Source organism: Schistocerca serialis, chromosome 1, assembly GCF_023864345.2.
Source record: "Schistocerca serialis cubense isolate TAMUIC-IGC-003099 chromosome 1, iqSchSeri2.2, whole genome shotgun sequence".
NCBI classification, from domain to species: domain Eukaryota; kingdom Metazoa; phylum Arthropoda; class Insecta; order Orthoptera; family Acrididae; genus Schistocerca; species Schistocerca serialis.
Window position 1 is genome coordinate 386,967,383 of NC_064638.1, and position 21,379 is coordinate 386,988,761.

Here is a 21,379-nt window from a genome sequence, read left to right on the forward strand (position 1 = left end):
CCCATATGTGGGAGGCACATTCTTGGTTTCCAATACACTAACTGACCAGATTAACATTCCTTTATAAGGAAAACCACAATAACCTCCAAACTTCCATGTAAGTCATTTTTTCCATGTGCTTTGCAACTGTTTGTTTAATTACTGAAAAGGCCATTTCAGTTGCTCAGAAGTAATTTTAGCCCACTATCGACCTCGTTTGTAACAGCTGTACATGTGGAAGATGTATACATGTATTTGATTGAAGATGAACAAAACAAGACTTACACTTGTTTATTTACCAACAGACTATGCAGTGGTTGTTGGCATAGCCTGGATGTTAGCATGCCATATATGATAACATCCAGGCTAAAAATAGTTTTTTTTAACAAAAGTGCAATATAGCTGTAGTGGACAGGGCATCCAAGTCAAGTGCAGAGTTTATGGGAACAGCAGGGGTTGTTGGCATAAATTGCTTGTTGGCGTCCAGGCTATGCCAACCACATCGGCAGTTCCCTGTAGTATAACTCTACACTTGATTTGGATGCCTAGTCAGCTGCAACTACACTGCACATTTATTAAAAAAGTATTTCTGGCCTCTCACTTATATAACATGCAGATTTGAATATCTCAAAACATAACTCTCCATAAACCCAAAGAGTAATTCTAATGTAATGAACAATACAGTCTTGTGATGACCATATTCTCACGACATGATTAGATGAGGAAAATTTTAAATCTGCCAGACTTTTATTTAAATCTTCTGTGCATTTCTTCTCCACTGTAAGTTTTATAGTCTGTCTGTGCATAAACATATGCAAACCGTGTGATTCTGGAAATTTTCGTCATACAAAAAGTATTCCGTGAAGTTTTGGGCCTGCAGTTGGCTGATGTAGACTTCTTTCCATGATATTTCAGCTGACAACCACACAGCCATCTTCAGGTGAATGTTTTGCACTGAAGACTGCTGATTCACATAGCCAACTTTATACCAAAAGTTGGCTCGGAGAAGCATGCACAAAAGCAGTTGCTTTATGAGCGACTTCTGTCAAGTTTCACACACTCTTCAAATATTGCTCCACCTGTGGTGCACAGGGGCATGCCTAGTGCTTATACTACATTGCACTCTCTTTTGGAATGCAGGCTTGTGGATATAAAATTCAAATGTCAAATTAATAAAATTGTCGCAGGACATGTCACTAGTCATAAAATGTTTGGATGACCAATTTAGGCTTTGCCACCATGGCAAGATATTCTGGAGATTCCAGCCGTCCGCAATCCCAGATCATGCTTTACTGAACCGAGAAGAGCACATGTCTTTGTAGGTGGCTGATAGATTACTTTGACATAATATTTCCTTAGGATTCTGCCTAATTTGCTCATGTGGGTAGTCATTTTTATTCCTCGTAAAAACCGTGCTGATCTGATGTGAAGAATATCTATTATCCTTTGAACACAGATTTTAGGTGTTCCAGCACCTTTGCAAGGCTGTCTCTGTCAGATGCAATAGAGTACAGTGTACTAATGTCTGAAGGACACCTGTAGTTTGCAGTGGTTGGCGGCAACTAGATGCCTGCAAATACAGGTCTGTCTGTGTGTGGACTTATGGAAGACAGATTACTCAAAGCATCCTATGATTCATGGAGGTGGCGAGATTGGCCTGAGCAAAGGTTGGGAATTTGTACATGCACTGATAGCCACGCAGTTGAGTGCCCCACAAACCCATCATCATCGTCATCCAGGGGTCCTACCACTTTCCAGCTGACAAAAAAGTCCAGAAATGCCAGACAGTCACCCTTCTCCACTTCCATCGTAAGTTGGATGTTCTCGTGTATTGATTTTAGATCCTGGAAAAAGCCTTAAGTTCTTCACTGTGGAGCCTCACTGCAAAAATATCATCTACATGTCACCAGAAGACTTTTGGTTTAAGTTCGGCTGAATCAAGCCGATATAACTGCACTATTTAATCGTGTGCTTTCCTCAACCTACTTTTTATTAAACTGTGAATATTTTAAGCATACCACTGGTGTTGCCATGAATAACCCTCTCCTCCCTTGTGGTAACAAACTTTTTTGTGGACGACTGGAAAGAGGCCACTTGATTCGGCCGAACTTAAACCAAGTCTCTTTCGATAATATGTAGATGATACTTTTCTAATATGGCCCCGTGGTGAAAACTTCATGTTTTTGCAGCATCAAAATTCATCCCACAAGCTACAAACTTCATCTTGCTCCATTACCTGTTATTGTTACAAGGTTTCTTGGCAAAGGTTATTGTTGTTCTAAAATATTTGGCTGCAAGAAAACGTTAAATTAAATATATCTAATTGTTTATACTTTTATGAATATAATAGAGGGAAACTTTCCACATGGGAAAAATATATCTAAAAACAAAGATGATGAGACTTAACAAACAAAAGCGCTGGCAGGTCGATAGACACACAAACAAACACAGGTATACACAGGACAAGTATACACTCGCACACACTGCTTGTGTCTGTGTATGTGCGGATGGATGTGTGTGTGTGTGTGTGTGTGTGCGCGAGTGTATACCTGTCCTTTTTTCCCCCTAAGGTAAGTCTTTCCGCTCCAGGGATTGGAATGACTCCTTACCCTCTCCCTTAAAACCCACATCCTTTCGTCTTTCCCTCTCCTTCCCTCATTCCTGATGAAGCAACAGTTTGTTGCGAAAGCTTGAATTTTGTGTGTTTGTTTGTGTGTCTATCGACCTGCCAGCGCTTTTGTTTGGTAAGTCACATCATCTTTGTTTTTAGATATGTTTATACTTTTACCATGAAGAAAACAAAACTGAGTTTATCCATCCTCACTGCTTAAATTTATCATACTCTCTTATGAAATTAGACTTCAGTAATATTTTCTGCATAAACTGCATGGGTGATAACCCTCGTTTTCCATACTACCTGTAAATTGTGTCTTAAGTATTCTGATTGACTCATTAATTTTTAATATAATCCACAATAGTTTTCCTTTAATTGCTTAATGTTAAGTGCTTGATATGTTGAGTATTATCAGGTAAAACATTTACTGATTTTTCAAGTGACTTACCAGATGAAATGAAACCATGATAAGCTGACAATAACTTCAGGAATGCCTTTATATTGCCACTACTTTTTTATTAATTTTTATTTTTGGAAATACAGATAAAAACAGGTCCACCACCAGAAATAACACACAACAAAAAATCAACATTAAAATTCTTTACATTCATGATAATAATGTTAGTTGTATAAAGTATTATTAATACTCCTGCCCATTGCTTGGTAAATTAGACTATTTCATGTGTGTTGCCAAAAATGCTGATGATGCACAGTATTGCAGGATCTTCTAATGCAAAGTTTGTCAGTGTCTTATGTGAGCCTGGTATTGTGTAAGTAACATTTTTTTTCTTTTCTTTTACTAATTCTACGACAGTGCTAAATCAGCTTGATGACCTCAAGACTTATTCATTTGCTACTACTATGTGTTTACCCAGTGCTCCTTTGCATTGATGACCACTCTGTTGGCTGTCCCACATCCCAAGCTCCCTACTTTCTAAACAGGAGCATTATCACACTGATACAGAAAAAGGTCCAATTTCAAACTCTTACTGTAGTGAAAGGAGCATGCCATTATCTAAAATGTTGTTATAGAGGCCTTCATTAATTTTGCCATCAACCAAAATTAAGGAGCGGAGCACAGGTGTCAAATTCTACCATTGCCACAACACAGGGAAAATAAAACTCACTAAGCATCAGCCACTTCCACACACACCCATGTTATTGCTTATCACATCATACAGCCTTTTCCCTATGCTACACAAACCAGCAGCAGCACTCTACATCACTGTAAACAATGTAACTCATTCACTCATATGAATAGTTGTTCCTGTGTAGCAGTGTGACTGTGGAAATGCTACCCTGACATCTTTTGATGAATTTTCTGTCACCGAATTCTGTATGCGAGTTGCAATAAGACCTCATCTGCAACAGTTAACGAGGTTGTGTAATTGCTGATTTACACTAAACATTTTAGAGTTTCTCAGTCCATATCTGTTAATTTCTTATGAATAACAGAGCAATGATTGGACTCTGTGCTTTCATCATTCTAACACAGAACACATCTACAATAATGCTGCATTGGACCTGTGTGTACATACCTCAAACAAGTAACTTGTCATAAAACAGAGCAGTGTCCAGTGATATTTGGCTTCATAGTGTGCATTTTGACAAAATGTAGCTGTGGAAATTTAATTTTTCACACTGAAAACAGTCTCATCATTATAGATTTTCTGACAAATTGCAATTGTGTATCAGATTGGGATGTTGTTGTGAGCTATGCCTGGATGGCTCTGTCAATAAAAACATTGTCAACAAAAAGCAGGGTTCAGAGTTAGTCCCAGTCTGGCACCCAGCTTTACACATAATCTTGTCAAATGATCACAGAGGGAGAATTTTGTAACAAAGCTACAGATATTAGTTGTATCTGTAGTTATTCTGCATTTATTCCTCCAAATACATGTATTAATTATGTCGTCTGGCAACGAAAATAACAATTCATGTATTACTGATTAAAGAAAGCTGTCACATGTCCACCTCGTTGGTTTAACAATGTCTTTTGTGTATACCTTATGTATTATGTACAAATTTCACACTTGTGTTATGATTTGTAACATAATGTGTTGGAAGATGTCTATTTTGTACATACAATGTTTTCAGGTTTATAAAACAACATGTGATGTGGCAGCGGCACAAGAGATGTATAACAGGTATTCAGAGGTGCCTGAGGATGGTCCATGTCCTTGGGGAAAGTGGAGAGATATCATAATGACTAACAGACAGCCCCGTAAGATGCTTGTCCAGGCAAATACTTTTGTTAAAGGTAAGAAAATCATCAGTTTTTCTGCCTGGAGTTTCCAGTGTTTGACTTGTTAAATGTAATACATCTTGTGATCAAAGTGTATATTACACTTATGTATCTCCCTCCAGGGTCTCATGGCTCTTTCGTGAGTTTGTGCGTGGTGCACTTGGGGCACTGAGCTATTGCTGCCATTTCGTCCTTCCCGGGCTGCATTCCCTTCTCCATGCCCCACCGTCCATGTTCTCGTCCCCTTCCCTTCTGCCCTCTCCCTTCCCTCACCCTTCCCTCTCCCCCTCCTCTCCTCTCCCCTCCTCTCCTCTCCCCTCCTCTCCCCTCCTCTCCTCTCCCCTCCTCTCCTCCCCCCTCCTCCCCTCCCCCTCCTCTCTCCTCTCCTCCCCCTCCTCTCCTCCCCCTCCCCTCCTCTCCTCTCCTCCCCCCTCCTCTCCTCCCCCCTCCTCTCCTCCCCCTCCTCTCCTCCCCCCTCCTCTCCTCCCCCCTCCTCTCCTCCCCCCTCCTCTCCTCCCCCCTCCTCTCCTCCCCCCTCCTCTCCCTCCCCCTCCTCTCCTCCCCCCTCCTCTCCTCTCCTCCCCCTCCTCTCCTCTCCTCCCCCCTCCTCTCATCCCTCCTCCTCTCCTCCCCCCCTCCTCTCCCCCTCCTCTCCCATCCTCTCCTCCCCCTCCTCTCCCATCCTCTCCTCCCCCTCCCTTCCTCTCCTCCCGTTCCTCTCCTCCCCCCTCCTCTCTCCTCCCTCCTCTCCTCTCTCCTCCCTCCTCTCCTCCCTCCTCCCTCCTCTCCTCCCTCCTCTCCCCTCTCATCTCCTCTCCCCTCTCATCTCCTCTCCCCTCTCCTCTCCTCTCCCCTCCTACCTCCTCTCCTCTCTCCCCTCCTCCCTCCTCTCCTCCCTCCCCTCCTACCTCCTCCCTCCCCTCCTCATGTCCTTCCTTGATTACACGGGCCCAATTATCCTGCTATGGTTTTGTTCTTTTTCTCCCCTTCTTTGACCTTCCTTCTGTAGTTTGTCACCACAGTGTTAGCTGACTAGGGAAGAACTCCTTACTTAGAATGGCCTTACTGCTTCTGTTACAGTCCATCTTGGAATTTCCATTGTTTGAAAGTGATTGCTTGTCATCCTGGATCATCAAAACTCCCAGCAATGACTGCCACACCAAACCGACCTTGCTGTGGCTGGGTGGCACCCATGGGAGAGCCCCTGACAGGATTGGGTAGTATGAGGATTGACGCTTTGCATATGAAACATATTAAGCTCCAAAAATCTGGCTGTTCTTCCATAACCATCTGTTTGATTGGGAATGGACTCCTTAATGCTGCTTCTTATGATCTTGCAGCCTTCCCTTGCTATCCTCTGGGAGGAGGGCCAGGCTCACCGTGTTGGAGTGATACCCTTTCCTGTCTACCTGGTCTTCGCTGAATGTGGATGCCCATGCCATTAGGGGAACTCTTCCGTTCAACCACCCATGTGCATTAATTGTCATCGCCATCACTCTCCACACTCGGTGGATTGCCTGGTTTATAATAAGGAAAAGAAGATAAGAGTTGATCATTTATCCTACTCTGAGGCTCATCAGAAATATTAGTCTTCATCCTGTGTCTGTGACATCTAATTTTGCCTCTGTTTTGTCCTTTTCCCCTTCCATCTCATTTTGCCTCTGTTTTGTCCTTTCCCGGCTCTTTCCTCCTCCTTATCCCAGTTGCGCCACATCTCTCTTCTTGCACTCGCCTGTGGGTGGTGCTCCCCCTACCCAGCCAGAGGAGTGTCCACAGTCTTCAGCCCCCCCCCCCCTCCCGACCTATGAAAGATAAAATGAAGTAACACCTGAACAAGGCCTCTCCGGTGTCACAGAAGGTGCCAACTCCCCTCTCACAACCTGAGCCTGACCTCTTGTTTATGGTTGTCAGCCTGTCCTCCTTGGTGACAGGTGGTGACATAGCAGGTTGACCAGTTTGGGCTTATTCACCCCCCATTTGGATCCCCATTCCACACCTATGAAATGAAATGGAATTGCAACAGATACTGCCATCACCTTCAAGAGCTACAATTTCTTATTTTCTCATACTCTGAAGTTTGTGTCATTTTGCAGGAATCTCATTTTACTGATGCTTACTTACCAATCCTTCGTGGGTTTTGTACTTTGTCGGCCCTTGTGAGGGCTTACGGTGATATTTGCATGTTAGTCTATATGGGTATTGTTAGTATATGGCTCCCCTTTCATACCACAACGGAAGCAGTTGCCATCCAGGTCCACTTGGAATCTGAGGCCAGTTTACAATCTCTATCTCCCTTCTGGCAGGCCACCTATGCCCACTGCTCTTTGTCTGGTTGTACTGATGAAGTCAGATACAATAATTCATGACACTGGCATTGCTGTCCCCAACTCAGTGGGCCCTTTTGCCACAGGGTATCCTGTGGTGGAACACAGCCATTGCCAATGTCATCATTGATAGACATTGAGCCTTAAGTGGCACCCATCCTTTGCTGGTCTTATTAAATTTAAGTGCTTTTGTGCCAAAGCCCATTACATAAGTAAACAGAGCAAGCTGGTGTATTAGGAATGCTTTGTCTCCTCCCTAGATTCTTCCGTCCTTTCGTCACAGATGTGGGCTATGCTCAGCATCCTCTAAGGTTGCCAACGGCCTTCTTCCATTCTAGGAGGCCTTTTGGGGATCTGTCAGCTCACGCAGGACGCCTTGTGTCCCATTTTGCAAGAGCTTCAGTGTTAGCCTCCTATCTGACCACCTTCAGCCTTCAGAAACAGCAGGCCGATGCCTCCCACTTGATAACAAACCTTTTACTGAATGGTAACTACTTCTGGCCCTCTACTCTTCCCACAATTCAGCCCGTGGCCCCAGTTCCATTCATAACCAGTTGCATCAACACCTCATTGCTCCACAATGACAATATCTCCTTCGAGTGTTCAACTGTATTTGGCTTCAAGGTGTTTCCCCTCTCAGTGAAGGGATAGTATTGTGGTTCCTGTCTTTAAGCCTGATAAGGATCCATCATCTTTCGATAGTTACCAGCCAATCAGTCTGACTGATGTCCCCTGTGCAAGTTATTGAATGGACGGTGGCTCATTGGCTCCTTGAACCTCGAGACCCCAATGTCTTCTTACCAGTGTGAATTTCGGTAGGGATGGTCTCCAATCAATCATCTGTTTCGGTTGGAAACCACAGTTTGCTTGGCCATTTCTCAGCACCACCATCTTGTCGCAGTTTTTTCATTCTTTGTAAAGGCTATAATATGTCTTGGCACCAACACTTCTTTAGTACACTCCATGACAGGTCTTTGGGGCCCCCTCCGAACTTTTATTCACCAGTTCTTGCCCCACCAGACATTCAAAGTTCAGGCTGACTCCATTTTCAGCTTTCCGTGGACCGAGCGAGGAAAATGGCATTTCATAGAATTCCATATTAGGTGTCATTCTGTCCTCATCTCTATTAATGGACTTGGTACCTCCATCAGACCATTGGTCACCCCTGCTCTGTATGTGAATGATTTCTGTATCTGTGCTAGTTCCCACTCAGTGGCCTCAGCTGAGAGACAGTTCCAGGGTACCATTAGGCGGACTTCCATGTCCACTCTTTCACACAGGTTTAAGTTCTCTATCGTTAAGTTGTGGGTGGTGCATTTCTGTCACTGTACTATGGTCCATCCCGATCTGGAGCTCTACTTTGATGCCAAACACCTGACCGTGGTCCCCCAGTTCTGTTTATTGGGCCTTCTTTTCAACAGCAAGCATGCATGGCTGTCCCAAATCTGCTTTCTTAAGTTTAGCTGTTTCCGCTTATGGTTCAGTTGCACCTTCCACATTGCTTGTCTTTGCCCAATGACCCCTCCAGAGGCAAATTTGCAGCTTCACATCACATTCCTTTTTGTTCAGTCATGGACCATCTTTTTTTGTGGGGGGGGGGCTGTCTAATCAACTTTGTGCAATTAAGATGACTCCTGCCATATGTATTCTTCCTTCTGCCTCTCCCAGCAGGAATCTCTCATTCTCTGCCATCTTCATATCAGCCATACCAGGTTGATCCCTGTTTTTACTCTTCAGTGACCTGCCTCCCCTACCATTTTCTAGTTGTGGGGAACCATTCACTGTGATGCATACTTTGCTGGACTGCTTCCTGACTTTTGGCCCTTCACACTAAATATATGCTTCCACTCCCCTTGTCACAGGTGTCAGCAAACGACCTTTGTGGGGTTACACCTGTCCTCATGAAAATGGTTTGTCCTAGCAGATTTAAGTACCTGAATTTCCTTCTGGAACTAGAATCCCATGGTTTTTGTTGGCATTGGTTTGGGATGCCTTCAGCCTTGCCTCCATGATGGTGAGATTTTCCCTCCTGCCCTTTTCCCTATGCTTTGTCTGGTCTTTTATGCCATTTTGTACCATGCACTCTTTTTGTATCTTTTTCCCTGGTGCTATCTCCTTTGCGTTGCAATCACGGTGTGGTGTAAGGATGGGGACGGGTCGGTGGCAGTGAGGATTGAGATGGGTCGGCAGCGGTGCTGTCACCTCAATGAGCATAGCACATCTGGGGCACCCAGTGCTCTTGTCATCCCCCCTCCGCTCCTGTTCTGTACAGTTCCTGTCATTCTGATTATTCTTCTAGCTCTTTGTTTACCTGTTTTCCATCCGTATTGACTGGACTATGCTCTTGATATTGTTTCTACCTTAATTTGTGCTACCTTAGAACATGGGACCAGTGACATCGCTGGTTAGCACCTCTTCTCCCGACCCCAGTAACCATCCAACCAACCAACACTTGTTTTCCTCAGACTCATGACCATTATCCCCTGCTTATTTATGTGAAACATGTTGCATTTCATTAGTAATTTGACATGTCCCATGGTACTGTATCTTACTGGATCTAAGGTGCTGATTTAATTTGTTGCATACTTCCTAAATATTTCCATTTACTCCAACCTAAATCTCTCTCTCTGAATTTGCTCACGAAAATGAAAACTGAGAAAATGATGATAGTGGTTTGTGGAACTCTCAACATTGTGGTCATCAGTGCCTGTACAAGTTCCAGTCTCCCCATTTCCAGTCTTGCCACTAACCCAATGATGATGAGGACAACGCAAACACCCAGTCACTAGGCAGAGAAAATCCTCGATCCGGCCGGGAATTGAACCAAGGAAAACTGTGAAGGTGGTCCTTTCAAAAAGTATGAATATCTCTTTTGTCCCTTCCCCCTAAAGAGTTCTTTTGTGAGTTCATGCATGGGTCCTGATGTTTTGCAACCCATCCTCCCTTTCTGGGCTGCATTTTCCCCTGTGTGCTCCTCCCTCCTCATCCTTGCTCCTTCCCTGCTGCCCCCCCACCCCCCACCCCCCACCCCCGCTCGCTCTCTCTCTCTCTCTCTCTCTCTCTCTCTCTCTCTCTCTCTCTCTCTCTCTCTCTCTCTCTCTCTCTCTCTCTGTATTCTTACTTATGTCAACCTGGCATTCCACCTTGTTTATTGTATTCCTTGTGGTTTTGTTTCCCTTGCCTTTTCTCTTTCATCCTGTTTGGCATTTTTTGTTCTTCTTTGCAGTTTGACCCCACTTTTAAATTTTCTATCTGTAATGTGAGCCATTTGGGGAAGTCTTTAACTCCCCCTCTAGCATCTACAGCATGGCAGCCTGGGTTCCTCTCCTCCCTTCCTTAGCCTCTTCCTTCCTCATTGTAACCCCCCCTCCACCCCGCTAGGTCACCAGCATGGGTAACCAGTCCAGATGGTGAGGCCAATACGTACCCATCTGGCTGAATCCCCTGACAACACAGGGATTGCACTTCTGATGCTTGATATGTTGCCTCCCCATGCATGCCTGGGAGTGGTTGGCTGTCATTCTGGAGCATCGTAACTCCCAGCAATGGCCACCATGCCAGACAACCCTTGCTGTGGGTGGTTGGCACCCATGGGGAGAGCCCCTGATTGGATTGGGTGGTATTAGAGTAGATGCTTGGCACATGAAGCGCGTCAAACTCTAAAAATGTGGCCATTCTCTTACAGCCGTCTCTTCGAGCATAAAGGATCATTGAATGTGCTTCTTATGGCCCTGTGGCCTTCCCTTCCCTGGCTACACCCTGGGAGGAGGGCCAGGCTCGCCAATGTGGAGCAAAACTCTTGTCCTGCTACCTGCTCTCCGCTAGGATGTATGGGGACACATTCATCACTGCAAAGCCACTATTTTTTGTGGAAAATACCAAAGACAAGTTTGGCAAAGTGGAGTCTCTCAGTAAGATGCAGTCAGGTTCCCAGTTGATCAAAGCTGCTTCTGCCACCCAGTCTGTAGCTCTTTGTGCTTGTGACCGTCGTGGCGACGTCTTACTGTTTGTTATGCCGCACTAATCTCTGAATACGGTCCAGGGAGTAAATTTTCATCAGTACCCTGTCCTTCAAATGAATGAGGTACTTCAGGCTAGTCTGGAATGACAGAGCATTCATTTTGTTCAATATATGCAGAAAGGCCGTAAGGACAACTGCACAGATACCAGCACATTTACTCTGGCTATCGAGGGAGATACCCTCCCAGAAAAGGCCAAGGTTGTGTGTTATTGGCATGAGACGAAGCCAAACGTCCCACTATCTATGAGGTGCTTTCGGTGCTTGGGTTTTGGGCGCATGTCTTCCCAATGTTCGGCAGACTCTGTGTGGTTACTGCGAATATCCACTCCATGAGCAGTGCCCCTGTGTCCCACCACCCATGTGTGTAAATTGTCACAACTATCACTCTCCACACTTACCAGATTGCCTGGCTTACAAGAAAGAAAAGAAGATACAAGAGTATAAGTCCCTGAATTGCCTATCTTAGAGTCATGCTCATCAAAATTATGACTGACTCCACCCTGTGTCAATAGCTTCCAGCTTTGTCTCTGTTGCGTACTTCCCCTTCCCTCTTCCTTAGCCGAGTCCTATCTCCCCTCCCCTGCGGTTTTCATGCCTTCCCCAGCCAAAGAAGTCCTCCTCCCTCACCTACCCCCACCCACTTTGGCGCCCACCGGTGATGAGGACCCTCTTGAGATCCCTTCCACCAGCGTCTCTGACTGGAAGCCTGCTACCACAACTCAGCCATAGGAAACACACAATCTGTGCATTCCAAGATCACCCACTCTGTTTCAGTTCTGGGTCTTGCAGAAGCCTGCTTCCCCTCTGAGCCCTGTCCGCCTCAGCCTTTGGAAGAAGAAGAAGAAGAAGAAGAAGAAGAAGAACCAGGACAAGCACCCCACCCCAGTGTCCCCGGAGGTATCATCTTCCCACTTGCATCCTGAATCTGACCCCTTATTTATGAATGTCATCCCATCCTTGTTGGTGACATGGCTGCATGATTAGCTTCAGCTCATTGGCCTCGCATATGGATACCCACTCTGATTATTCAATGGAACTTGGAACTGTAACAGATATGGCTGTCACCTGCCAGAGTTGCAGTCACTTACTGCCTTTTATCTGGCAGCTTGTGTCATTCTCCGGGGGTCTCATTTTACTGAAGCTCACTCACAGACCCTTCATGCATTCCATGCTTCCCGTTGGAAGCAGGTAGACTTTTTGAGGGTTCCAGTGGCATCTGCACATTGATCCAGAAGGACATTATTCATGCCAAAGCCGATTACCTAACCAAACAGAGCAAATGGGTGTGTTGTAAACGTTTTGCCTCCCCTCTAGGTTCATCTGTCCCTTCTCACACATGTGAGCTACAGTCCATACCCTCCAAGGTTGTCAGCAGCAGTCTTCCATTCTGGGCCTTGCCCTTACAAGTGGGCTTTGTACAGATCCAGGAGTTCTTGAAGAACACCTTACGACCCATTTTGCGATGGCATTGGCATCAGGCTCCTACCCAGCTGCCTTCCTCCTTCAGAAACAGCGGGCTGAAGCTTCCCCTTATGTTTTACTCCTTGTCAGGTGGAATCCTACAATGAATCTTTTACAGAATGGGAACTTCTTCTGGCCTTCTATTCTTCTCACGGTTCAGCTGATGACCCTGACTCCATCCATAACCAATTGCTTCAACACCTCAATACTCCACGATGACAATATCTCCTCCAGGTGTTTAACCGTGTTTGTCTCCAAGGCATTTTCCCCTCTCAGTGGAGAGACAGTATTGTGGTTCCTGTCCTTAAGCGTGGCAGGGATCCTTCGTCCCTTTGTAGCAAACTGGCCCATCAGCTTGACAAATATTCCCGGCCCCCTGCCAGTTATTAAAACAGGTGGTGGCTCATCGGCTCAATTGGGTTTTTGAATCTCAAATTCTTTCATCTCCTTACCAGTGTAACTTTCGGGAGAGACAGTCCCTGATCAATTTTTATTTAGCACTGTTCTCAGCTCTCCGCAGACCCAGGAGAATGACATTCCACTGTGCTCTGTATTAATTGTTCTTGTATCTCTAATCATTATTAATGGACTTGTGGCCTCTGCCAAACCATTGCTCACTGCTGCCCTCTATGTGAATGATTTCTGTATTTGGGCTAGCTCCCACTCGGTGGCCTCTATGGAAAGACAGCTCCAGGATGCAATCCGGTGCACTTCCACATGGACACTCCAGGATGGAATGTAACAATATTAGAGAAGGAAAATTGCTACTCACCATATAGCGGAGAGGCTGAGTTGTGATAGCCACAACAAAAAGATTCACACAGTTATAGCTTTCGGCCATTAAGGTGTTTGTCAGAGACACACACACACACACACACACACACACACACACACACAACTTGCACACATGTCTGTAGTCCCAGACAACTGAAATCACACTGCGAGCAGCAGCACCAGTGCATGACGGGAGTGGCAGCTGGGTGGGGGTAAGGAGGAGGCTGGGAAGGGAGGGGGATAGTATGGTGGGGGTAGCGGACAGTGAAGTGCTGCAGTTTAGACGGAGGGCAGGAGAGAAGGTGGGGTGGGGAGTTAGTAGTGGAAAGGAGAGAAATAAAAAGAAATTAAAAGACTGGGTATGGCAATGAAATGACACCTGTGTAGTGCTGGAATGGGAACAGGAGGGGGCTGTATGGGTGAGGACAGTGACTAACGAAGGTTGAGGCCAGGAACCGTAGGATGTATTGCAGGGAAAGTTCCCACCTGCACAGTTCAGAAGAGCTGGTGTTGGTGGGAAGGATCCATATGGCACAGGCTGTGAAGCAGTCATTGAGATGAGAGATATGTTTGACAGTGTGTTCAGCAGGGTGGTCCATTTGTTTTTTGGCCACAATTTGTTGGTGGCCATTCATGCTGATATACGGTTTGTTGGTTCTCATGCCTACATAGAATGAAGCACAGTGGTTGCAGCTTAGCTTGTAAGTCACCTGACTGGTTTCACATGTAGCTCTGCCATTGATGGGATAGATGTTGCTAGGACAGGAGTAGGTGGTGGTAGGAGGATGTATGGGACACGTCTTACATCTAGGTCTATTACAGGGGTATGAGCCATGAGGTAAGGGACTGGGAGCAGGGGTTGCAAAGGATGAATAAGTATATTGTGTAGGTTCAGTGGACGGTGGAATACCACTGTATGAGGGGTGGGAAGGATAGTGGGCAAGACATTTCTCATTTCAGGGCACAACAAGAGGTAATCGAAACCCTGGCGGAGAATGTAATTCAGTTGCCCCATTCCTGGATGGTACTGAGTTATGAGGGGAATGCTCCTCTGTGGCCGGACTGTGGGACTTTGGGAGGTGGTGGGAGACTGGAAAAATAAGGCACTGGGGATTTGTTTTTGTACAAGGTTGGGAGGATAATTGCGGTCAGTGAAGTCTTCAGGGAGACCCTCGGTATATTTTGAGAGGGACTGCTCACCACTTCAGGTGCAACGACCACAAGTGGCTAGGCTGTATTGAAGGGACTTTTTGGTATGGAATGGGAGGCAACTGTCGAAGTGGAGGTATTGCTGGTGGTTAGTAGGTTTGATATGGACGGAGGTGCTTCTGTAGCCATCTCTGAGGTGGAGGTCAACATCTAGGAAGTGGCTTGTCGAGTTGAGTAGGACCAGGTGAAACAAATGGGGGAGAAGTTGTTTAGGTTCTGCAGGAATGTGAATAGGGTGTCCTCATTTTCAATCCAGATAGCAAAGATGTCATCAATAAATCTGAACCAGGTGAGGGATTTAGGATTCTGGTTTTTTAGGAAGGATTCCTCTAGATGGCCTGTGAATACCGTATTTATTCGAATCTAAGCCGCACTTTTTTTCCGGTTCTTGTAATCCAAAAAACCGCCTGCAGCTTAGAATCGAGTGCAAAGCGGAAGTTCTGAAAAATGTTGGTAGGTGCCGCCACAACTAACTTCTGTCGTCGAATATATGTAGTGCTTCGCAGGCACAAAGATAAATACTGGCACCAAAACCTCTGCGTCAGTAAATAAATTTTAAAAAAAGGTGGAAGACGAGCTTTTTTTCTCCGCCCTGAGTTTTGACCACTGCATTTTCATACATTATCCAACGAAGTAAATACAAATTCTGTATTGTTCATCTTGGAATGTAGCAGCATTTCAATGCACTATGAAAATCCGACTGGCAAGACTGTTTGGGATGTTTGTCAATATGGCCAACTCTGCGTTCTGAATTTTTTCATACCTGTGAGAAGAGATGGTTGCTAATAGGAACTTTATGAATTGTGAATCACATGCAGTATTCTCTCCACCATAATAATAATACAAATGTAAACATTTTGCCATGTATTCTTTCATGTTTGCTGCTATCTCATTTAAATCCTGTCTGCCTAATAAACTACGAAACTAGAGTGAGACAGCAGCAAACGCGGACGAATATACATATCATGTCATGTATATATTCGTATTATTCTTATGCCGAATAGTGATACGGTCAGAAATGAAGCACGGCAATTGATTATATTTTTAAATCTAAGATGACTCTAATTTCTGTGCAGAATGTAATGTACTAAAGAGGCATCTGCAAAGATTTTCAAACAGAGAAAAAGCTCTCGTTCAGAACATCTTCTATCATAGTAAGTAACAACAAATAGCAGTCTCTTGCCATTGTTTCGCTAATGAGACGATTCCTCTTTTCTTTTTTCTTTTTCTTTTTTTTTTTTTTTTTTTTTTTTTTTTTTTTTTTTTTTTTTTTTTTTTTTTAAAAAGCGGCGGTAGCGCGCACAAAAGCAAGCCATGCTGCGAGCGGCGACAGGTTGTAAATATTCGTTATCAGAATACGACAAACAATGCATGACACAGTACAGTAATGCATTTTCAGCTTTGAGTGACATAAACACCTATAACAAAGAGAACAACACTTATCAGATCAACGAAAAATAAGCAATCAATTCAAACCAGGCGAAGCATGTGAAAAAGGAAGGGTACCCGTATAAATACGGACAGAGCGCCTGATGCATAGCAACGGCTACCTGGTAAAGCTTAACTGCTAAGCTTACGACTCGAACCAAACTTCTATAGCTGTATCGTCATTCATTCGACCTAAATTGTGTCTCATGTTACAATGGACCAACTTTGTTTTGATTTGGAGGTGCGGCGAGGTGCGGCCTAAAACTTTTCTCTCCCCTTGAATTTCGAGTCTCATTTTTCAGGTGCGGCTTAAATTCGAGTAAATACGGTATGTTGGCGTAGGATGGTGCCATGCGGGTGCCCATAGCTGTACCCCAGATTTGTTTGTAGGTAATGCCTTCAAAGGAGAAGTAATTGTGGGTGGTGATATAGTTGGTAATGGCGACTAGGAAGGAGGTTGTTGGTTTGAAATCCATAGGGAGTCTGGAAAGATAGTGTTCAATAGCAGTAAGGCATGGGCATTAGGAATGTTAGTTTACAGGGAGGTGGAATAAATAGTGATGAACAGGGCACATCATGGTAAAGGGACAGGAACTGTGGAGAGCCTGTGGAGGAGATGGTTGGTATCTTTTATATAGGAGGATAGGTTCCAGGTGATAGGTTGAAGGTTTGGGCTATGAGAGCAGAGATTCTCTCAGTGGGGGCACAGTAACTGGCCATAATGGGTCATCCTGCGTGGTTGGGTTTATGGACTTTAGCAAGCATGTAGCAGGTGGGAGTGCAGGGAGTGGTAGGGGTAAGTAGAGAGATGGATTCTGGGATGGGCCTAAGGATTAGAGTAGTGATTAGAGATCCTGCTGGATTACTGGAATTGGGTTACTGTGGCAAGGTTTATAGGTGGAAGTATCTTACTGCTGACGGAGTACTTCCACCAGGTAATCCTTGCGGTTCAAAACAATGTTGGAGGAGACTTTGTCTGCAGGTAGAATTATAAGGTCGGGATCCATTTTTAGATGGTGGACTGCTGTTCTGTTTGCAGATGTAAGGTTAGTTTGCATGTTGAGGGATTTGGGGAATGATGGAGAGTCCCTCTCAAAATATACCGAGGGTCTCACTGAAGCTTTCATTGACTGTAATTATCCTCCCAGCCTTGTACAAAAACAAATCCCCAGTGCCTTATCTTTCCAGTTTCCCACCACCAACTCCCAAAGTCCCACAGTACGGCCACAGAGGAGCATTCCCCTCGTAACTCAGTACCATCCGGGAATAGAGCAACTGAATTTCATCGCCAGGGTTTTGATTACCTCTCGTCGTGCCCTGAAACGAGAAAGTTCTCGCCCACTATCCTTCCCACCCCTCCTACAGTGGTATTGGTACTCCACCGTTGGCCAAACCTACACAATACTCCATCCTTACACGGCCCCTCCTCCAAATCCCTTACCTCATAGCTCATACCCCTGTAATAGAACTAGATGCAAGACATGTCCCATAGATCCTCCTACCACCACCTACTCCTGTCTGTTCACTAACATCACCTATCCCATCAAAGGCAAGGCCACCTGTGAAACTAGTCGTTATGTGAGCTACTGGCTAAGCAGCAACCACTGTGCTGCATTCTATGTAGGCATGACTAGCAAGCTGTCTGTTCACATGAATGGCCAGCAACAAACTGTGGCCAAAAAACAAGTGGACTACCCTGTTGCTGAACATGCTGCCAAACATGATATCCCTCATCTCAATGACTACTTCACGTCCTGTGCCGTATGGATCTCTCACCAACACCAGCTTTTCTGAATTTGGCAGGTGGAAACTTTCCCTACAATACGTCCTACATTCCCGTAATCCTCCTGACCTCAACCTTCGTTTGTCACTGTCGTCACCCATCTAGCCCCCCTCCCTGTTCCCATTCCAGCACTACACAGCTGTCATTTCACCACCACACCCAGTTTTTTAATTTCTTTGTATTTCTCTCCTTTGCGCTTCTAACCCCCCTCCTCACCTTCTCTCCTGCCCTCCGTCTAAGCTGCAGCACTTCACTGTCTGCCACCCCCACCATACTATCCCTCCCCCCACCCTGCCTTACCCCCACCCAGTCGCCACTCCCATCATGCACTGGTGCTGCTGCTCACAGTGTGGTTTCAGCTGTCTGAGACTGCAGACGTGTGTGTGTGTGTTGCTGACAAAGGCCTTATAGCCGAAAGCTGTAATTGAGTGAATCTTTTTGTTGTGTCTATCGCAATTCAGCATCTTCTCTATATGGTGAGTAGCAACTTTCCTTCTCTAATATTGTTCCACATGGACACTTCCGCACAGTTTCCAGTTCTCTCCTATTAAGTCAAAGGTGATGCATTGCTGTCACCGTACTATGGTCCATCCTGATCCAGAGCTCTACCTCGATGCCCATCATGTAACTTTGGTCCCCTAGTTCCATTTCTTGGGTCTTCTTTTTGACGACTAGGTCACTCGGTTGCCCCATATCCATGTTGGCTGTTTCACGTAAACTCAATTTTCTTCGCTCCCTTGCCAACACCTCTTGAGGTGCGGGCATTCAACCCGTCCCTGCATTTACGAGACATTAGTTCCGTTGTGTGCGGACTATGGTTGTCAAGTTTATGAACTAGCTGCCCCTTTCACACTGCTCGTTTTGGCTACAGTTCACCATCATGGTATCCTTTTAGCCTTTGGTGCCTTTTTGCACTAGCCCTATCGATAGTCCTCTGGTTGACACTGGGATCCCTTCCATTTCAGTTTGGTGGTCCCAGCTCCTGGTTTCTTATGCCATCACTATCCATTCTTCCCCTGCTCACCGTTCGTATTCTATTTTTCTCTCTACTTCGGGTCATCACAGCCTGCCCTTAGGTGGGTTTATCGTTTGGGCTCTGTCTCACTTCTCATGCCATAGCTTCCATTTCCCCTCCTTGTCCTCTGCCCCACATTCTCTCCCGACCACCTCCCCTTGGTTAGTTCCTCAGCCATGGATTCTGAAGGCTCTCTTTCGGGGACTAAAAGCTCCATTGTTCCAATGGTGTTCTGTAGTCCCCCCCCCTCCCCGAATGTTCTTATGGGAATTTCAGGATGCCATCGTTTTTTAGAATGATGGCTCTGAATCGTCAGATCATATGGGCTATGCCTTCATGTCTTCTGTTGGCAAGGAACACCGTCTCTTTCCTGCCACATGTTTGGTGTTTACTGGGGAATTGGTGGCCACCTATCAGGCCCTCTTGTTTTATTAAACAGTCCTCCCTCACCCAACTTTTGTTATGTACGGACTCAATGAATGGCCTTCAGGCTATCGCTCAGTGTTTTTGCCACCACCCCATGATCTCTGCCATCCACAACCTTCTCACTGATCTTGGTGATGTTGCTTGTTTGGTTGATTTCCTTTGGGTTCCTGGCCTCATAAGTATCCCAAGTAATGAACTTGCTGCACATCTGCGTGGGGAAATGACCACCTACCCCTGTTTTCTGTGGCCATTCTGGGGGCGTATTTGCGACTTTACATCAAATTCCTTTTGGCTCAGTCATGAGCTGACTGTTGGGAATCTACCCTCCCTGTCTAATAAACTTCATGCCATCAAGGAGACTCCCACAATGTGACACTTTTCCCTATGCCTCTCTGTGCAGGAATCTAACATCCTCTGCTGTCTTTGTATTGGCCATACTAGGTTGACCCTTGGTTTTTAACTCTGCAGTGAGCCACCCACCCCTCTGTAGTTGTAGGGGTCCACCCATGGTGATCCAGAATTTGCTTGACTGCCTCCGCCTTTTGGCCCTTCAATGGCTAAATTATTTTGTTGTTGTTGTGGTCTTCAGTCCAGAGACTGGTTTAATGCAGCTCTCCATGCGACTCTATCCTGTGCAAGCTTCTTCGTCTCCGAGTAGCTAATGCAGCCCACATCCTTCTGAATCTGCGTAGTGTATTCATCTCTTGGTCTCCCTCTACGATTTTTACCCTCCACGATGGCCTCCAGTACTAAATCAGCGATCCCTTGATGCCTAAGAAACATGTCCTACCAACTGATCCCTTCTTCTAGTCAAGATGTACCACAAATTTCTCTTCTCCCCAGTTTTATTCAATACCTCCTCATTAGTTATGTGATCTTCCCATCGAACCTTCAGCATTCTTCTGTAGCACCACATTGTGAAAGCTTCTATTCTCTTCTTGTCCAAACTATTTATCGTCCATGTTTCACTTCCATATATGGCTACACTCCGTACAGATACTTTCAGAAAAGACTTCCTGACACCTAAAACTATACCCAGTGTTAACAAATTTCTCTTCTTCAGAAACGCTTTCCTTGCCATTACCAGTCTACATTTTATATCCTCTATACTTCGACCATCATTAGTTATTTTGTTCCCCAAATAGTAAAACTCATTTCCTAATCTAATTCCCTCAGCATCACCCAAATTCATTAGACTACATTCCATTATCCTTGTTTTGCTTTTGTTGATTTTCTTCTTACATCCTCCTTTCAAGACACTATCCATTCCGTTCAGCTGCTCTTCCAGGTCCTTTGCTGTCTCTGACAGAATTACAATGTCATCGGCGAACCTCAAAGTTTTTATTTCTTCTCCATGGATTTTAATTCCTACTCCAAATTTTTCTTTTGTTTCCTTTACTGCTTGCTCAATACTAAATTATTTAAGGGAATAAACTATATTTTACAGATTTTTCAATGGAAATTTATTTAGATTTGGTGTAATTTTTTGTGTCATATATTGTAAACACTAATTGTAACTATTCCATTTTCCAGATGAAAAGGTGTCACTGAAAACATATGAAGCATCACATGAAGGTCTCATTGAATCATTCATCGATAGATTCCCATCATCTGATGTTGACGTGATTTTGGAAGAGTTGTGGGAAAAGGACCAAAAATATTTTTGATGTGTCATGGTGTTATAAAATGGAAATGCTGTGATATCTGCATTTAAATAAAGTTATTTTTATGCTTTTAATATTTTATTGTTAGATGTTGTCCAAAACATCGACAGTACAAAAGAAATGTATGAGGTACATTTCAAAATTACTTCCAAAAACATTTCACGCACCTACACACATTCACACACAAGGATGTGAAGCAGCACTTGAAATTGAGCATCTTATATTGGATTAGGTTTGGTTTGCAGTGCCTGTCTCTGACTGCATTAATCAGATTTTCATCATACAGGGCAAGAAATTGCTTCTTGCTGCAGATGGTTCACTCACAGGTGACAAGATTGTGTCAGAGTGACTTTATGAAGAAGTGGCAGCTACTAAAATGTAGATACTTATGATGTTTAGTGGGCTTGATATGGACAGAAGTTCGAATGGAGAGATG

The 21,379-nt window shown here is 44.8% G+C and overlaps 1 protein-coding gene across 6 annotated transcripts in view; it reads left to right on the top strand.

Annotated features, from left to right (window-relative positions):
* LOC126471019 (dipeptidyl peptidase 3) overlaps positions 1–21,017 on the top strand; it is a 175,497-nt gene extending 154,480 nt beyond the window's left edge. For all 6 annotated transcript variants that reach the window (XM_050099120.1, XM_050099112.1, XM_050099083.1 and 3 more), the window contains exons 14-15: positions 4,691–4,853; positions 20,813–21,017. In XM_050099120.1, the coding sequence (XP_049955077.1) occupies positions 4,691–4,853; positions 20,813–20,946 (297 nt within the window). In that variant the 3' untranslated portion in view covers positions 20,947–21,017. The remainder of the gene's footprint in view (positions 1–4,690; positions 4,854–20,812) is intronic.
* Positions 21,018–21,379: the final 362 nt, after the last annotated feature.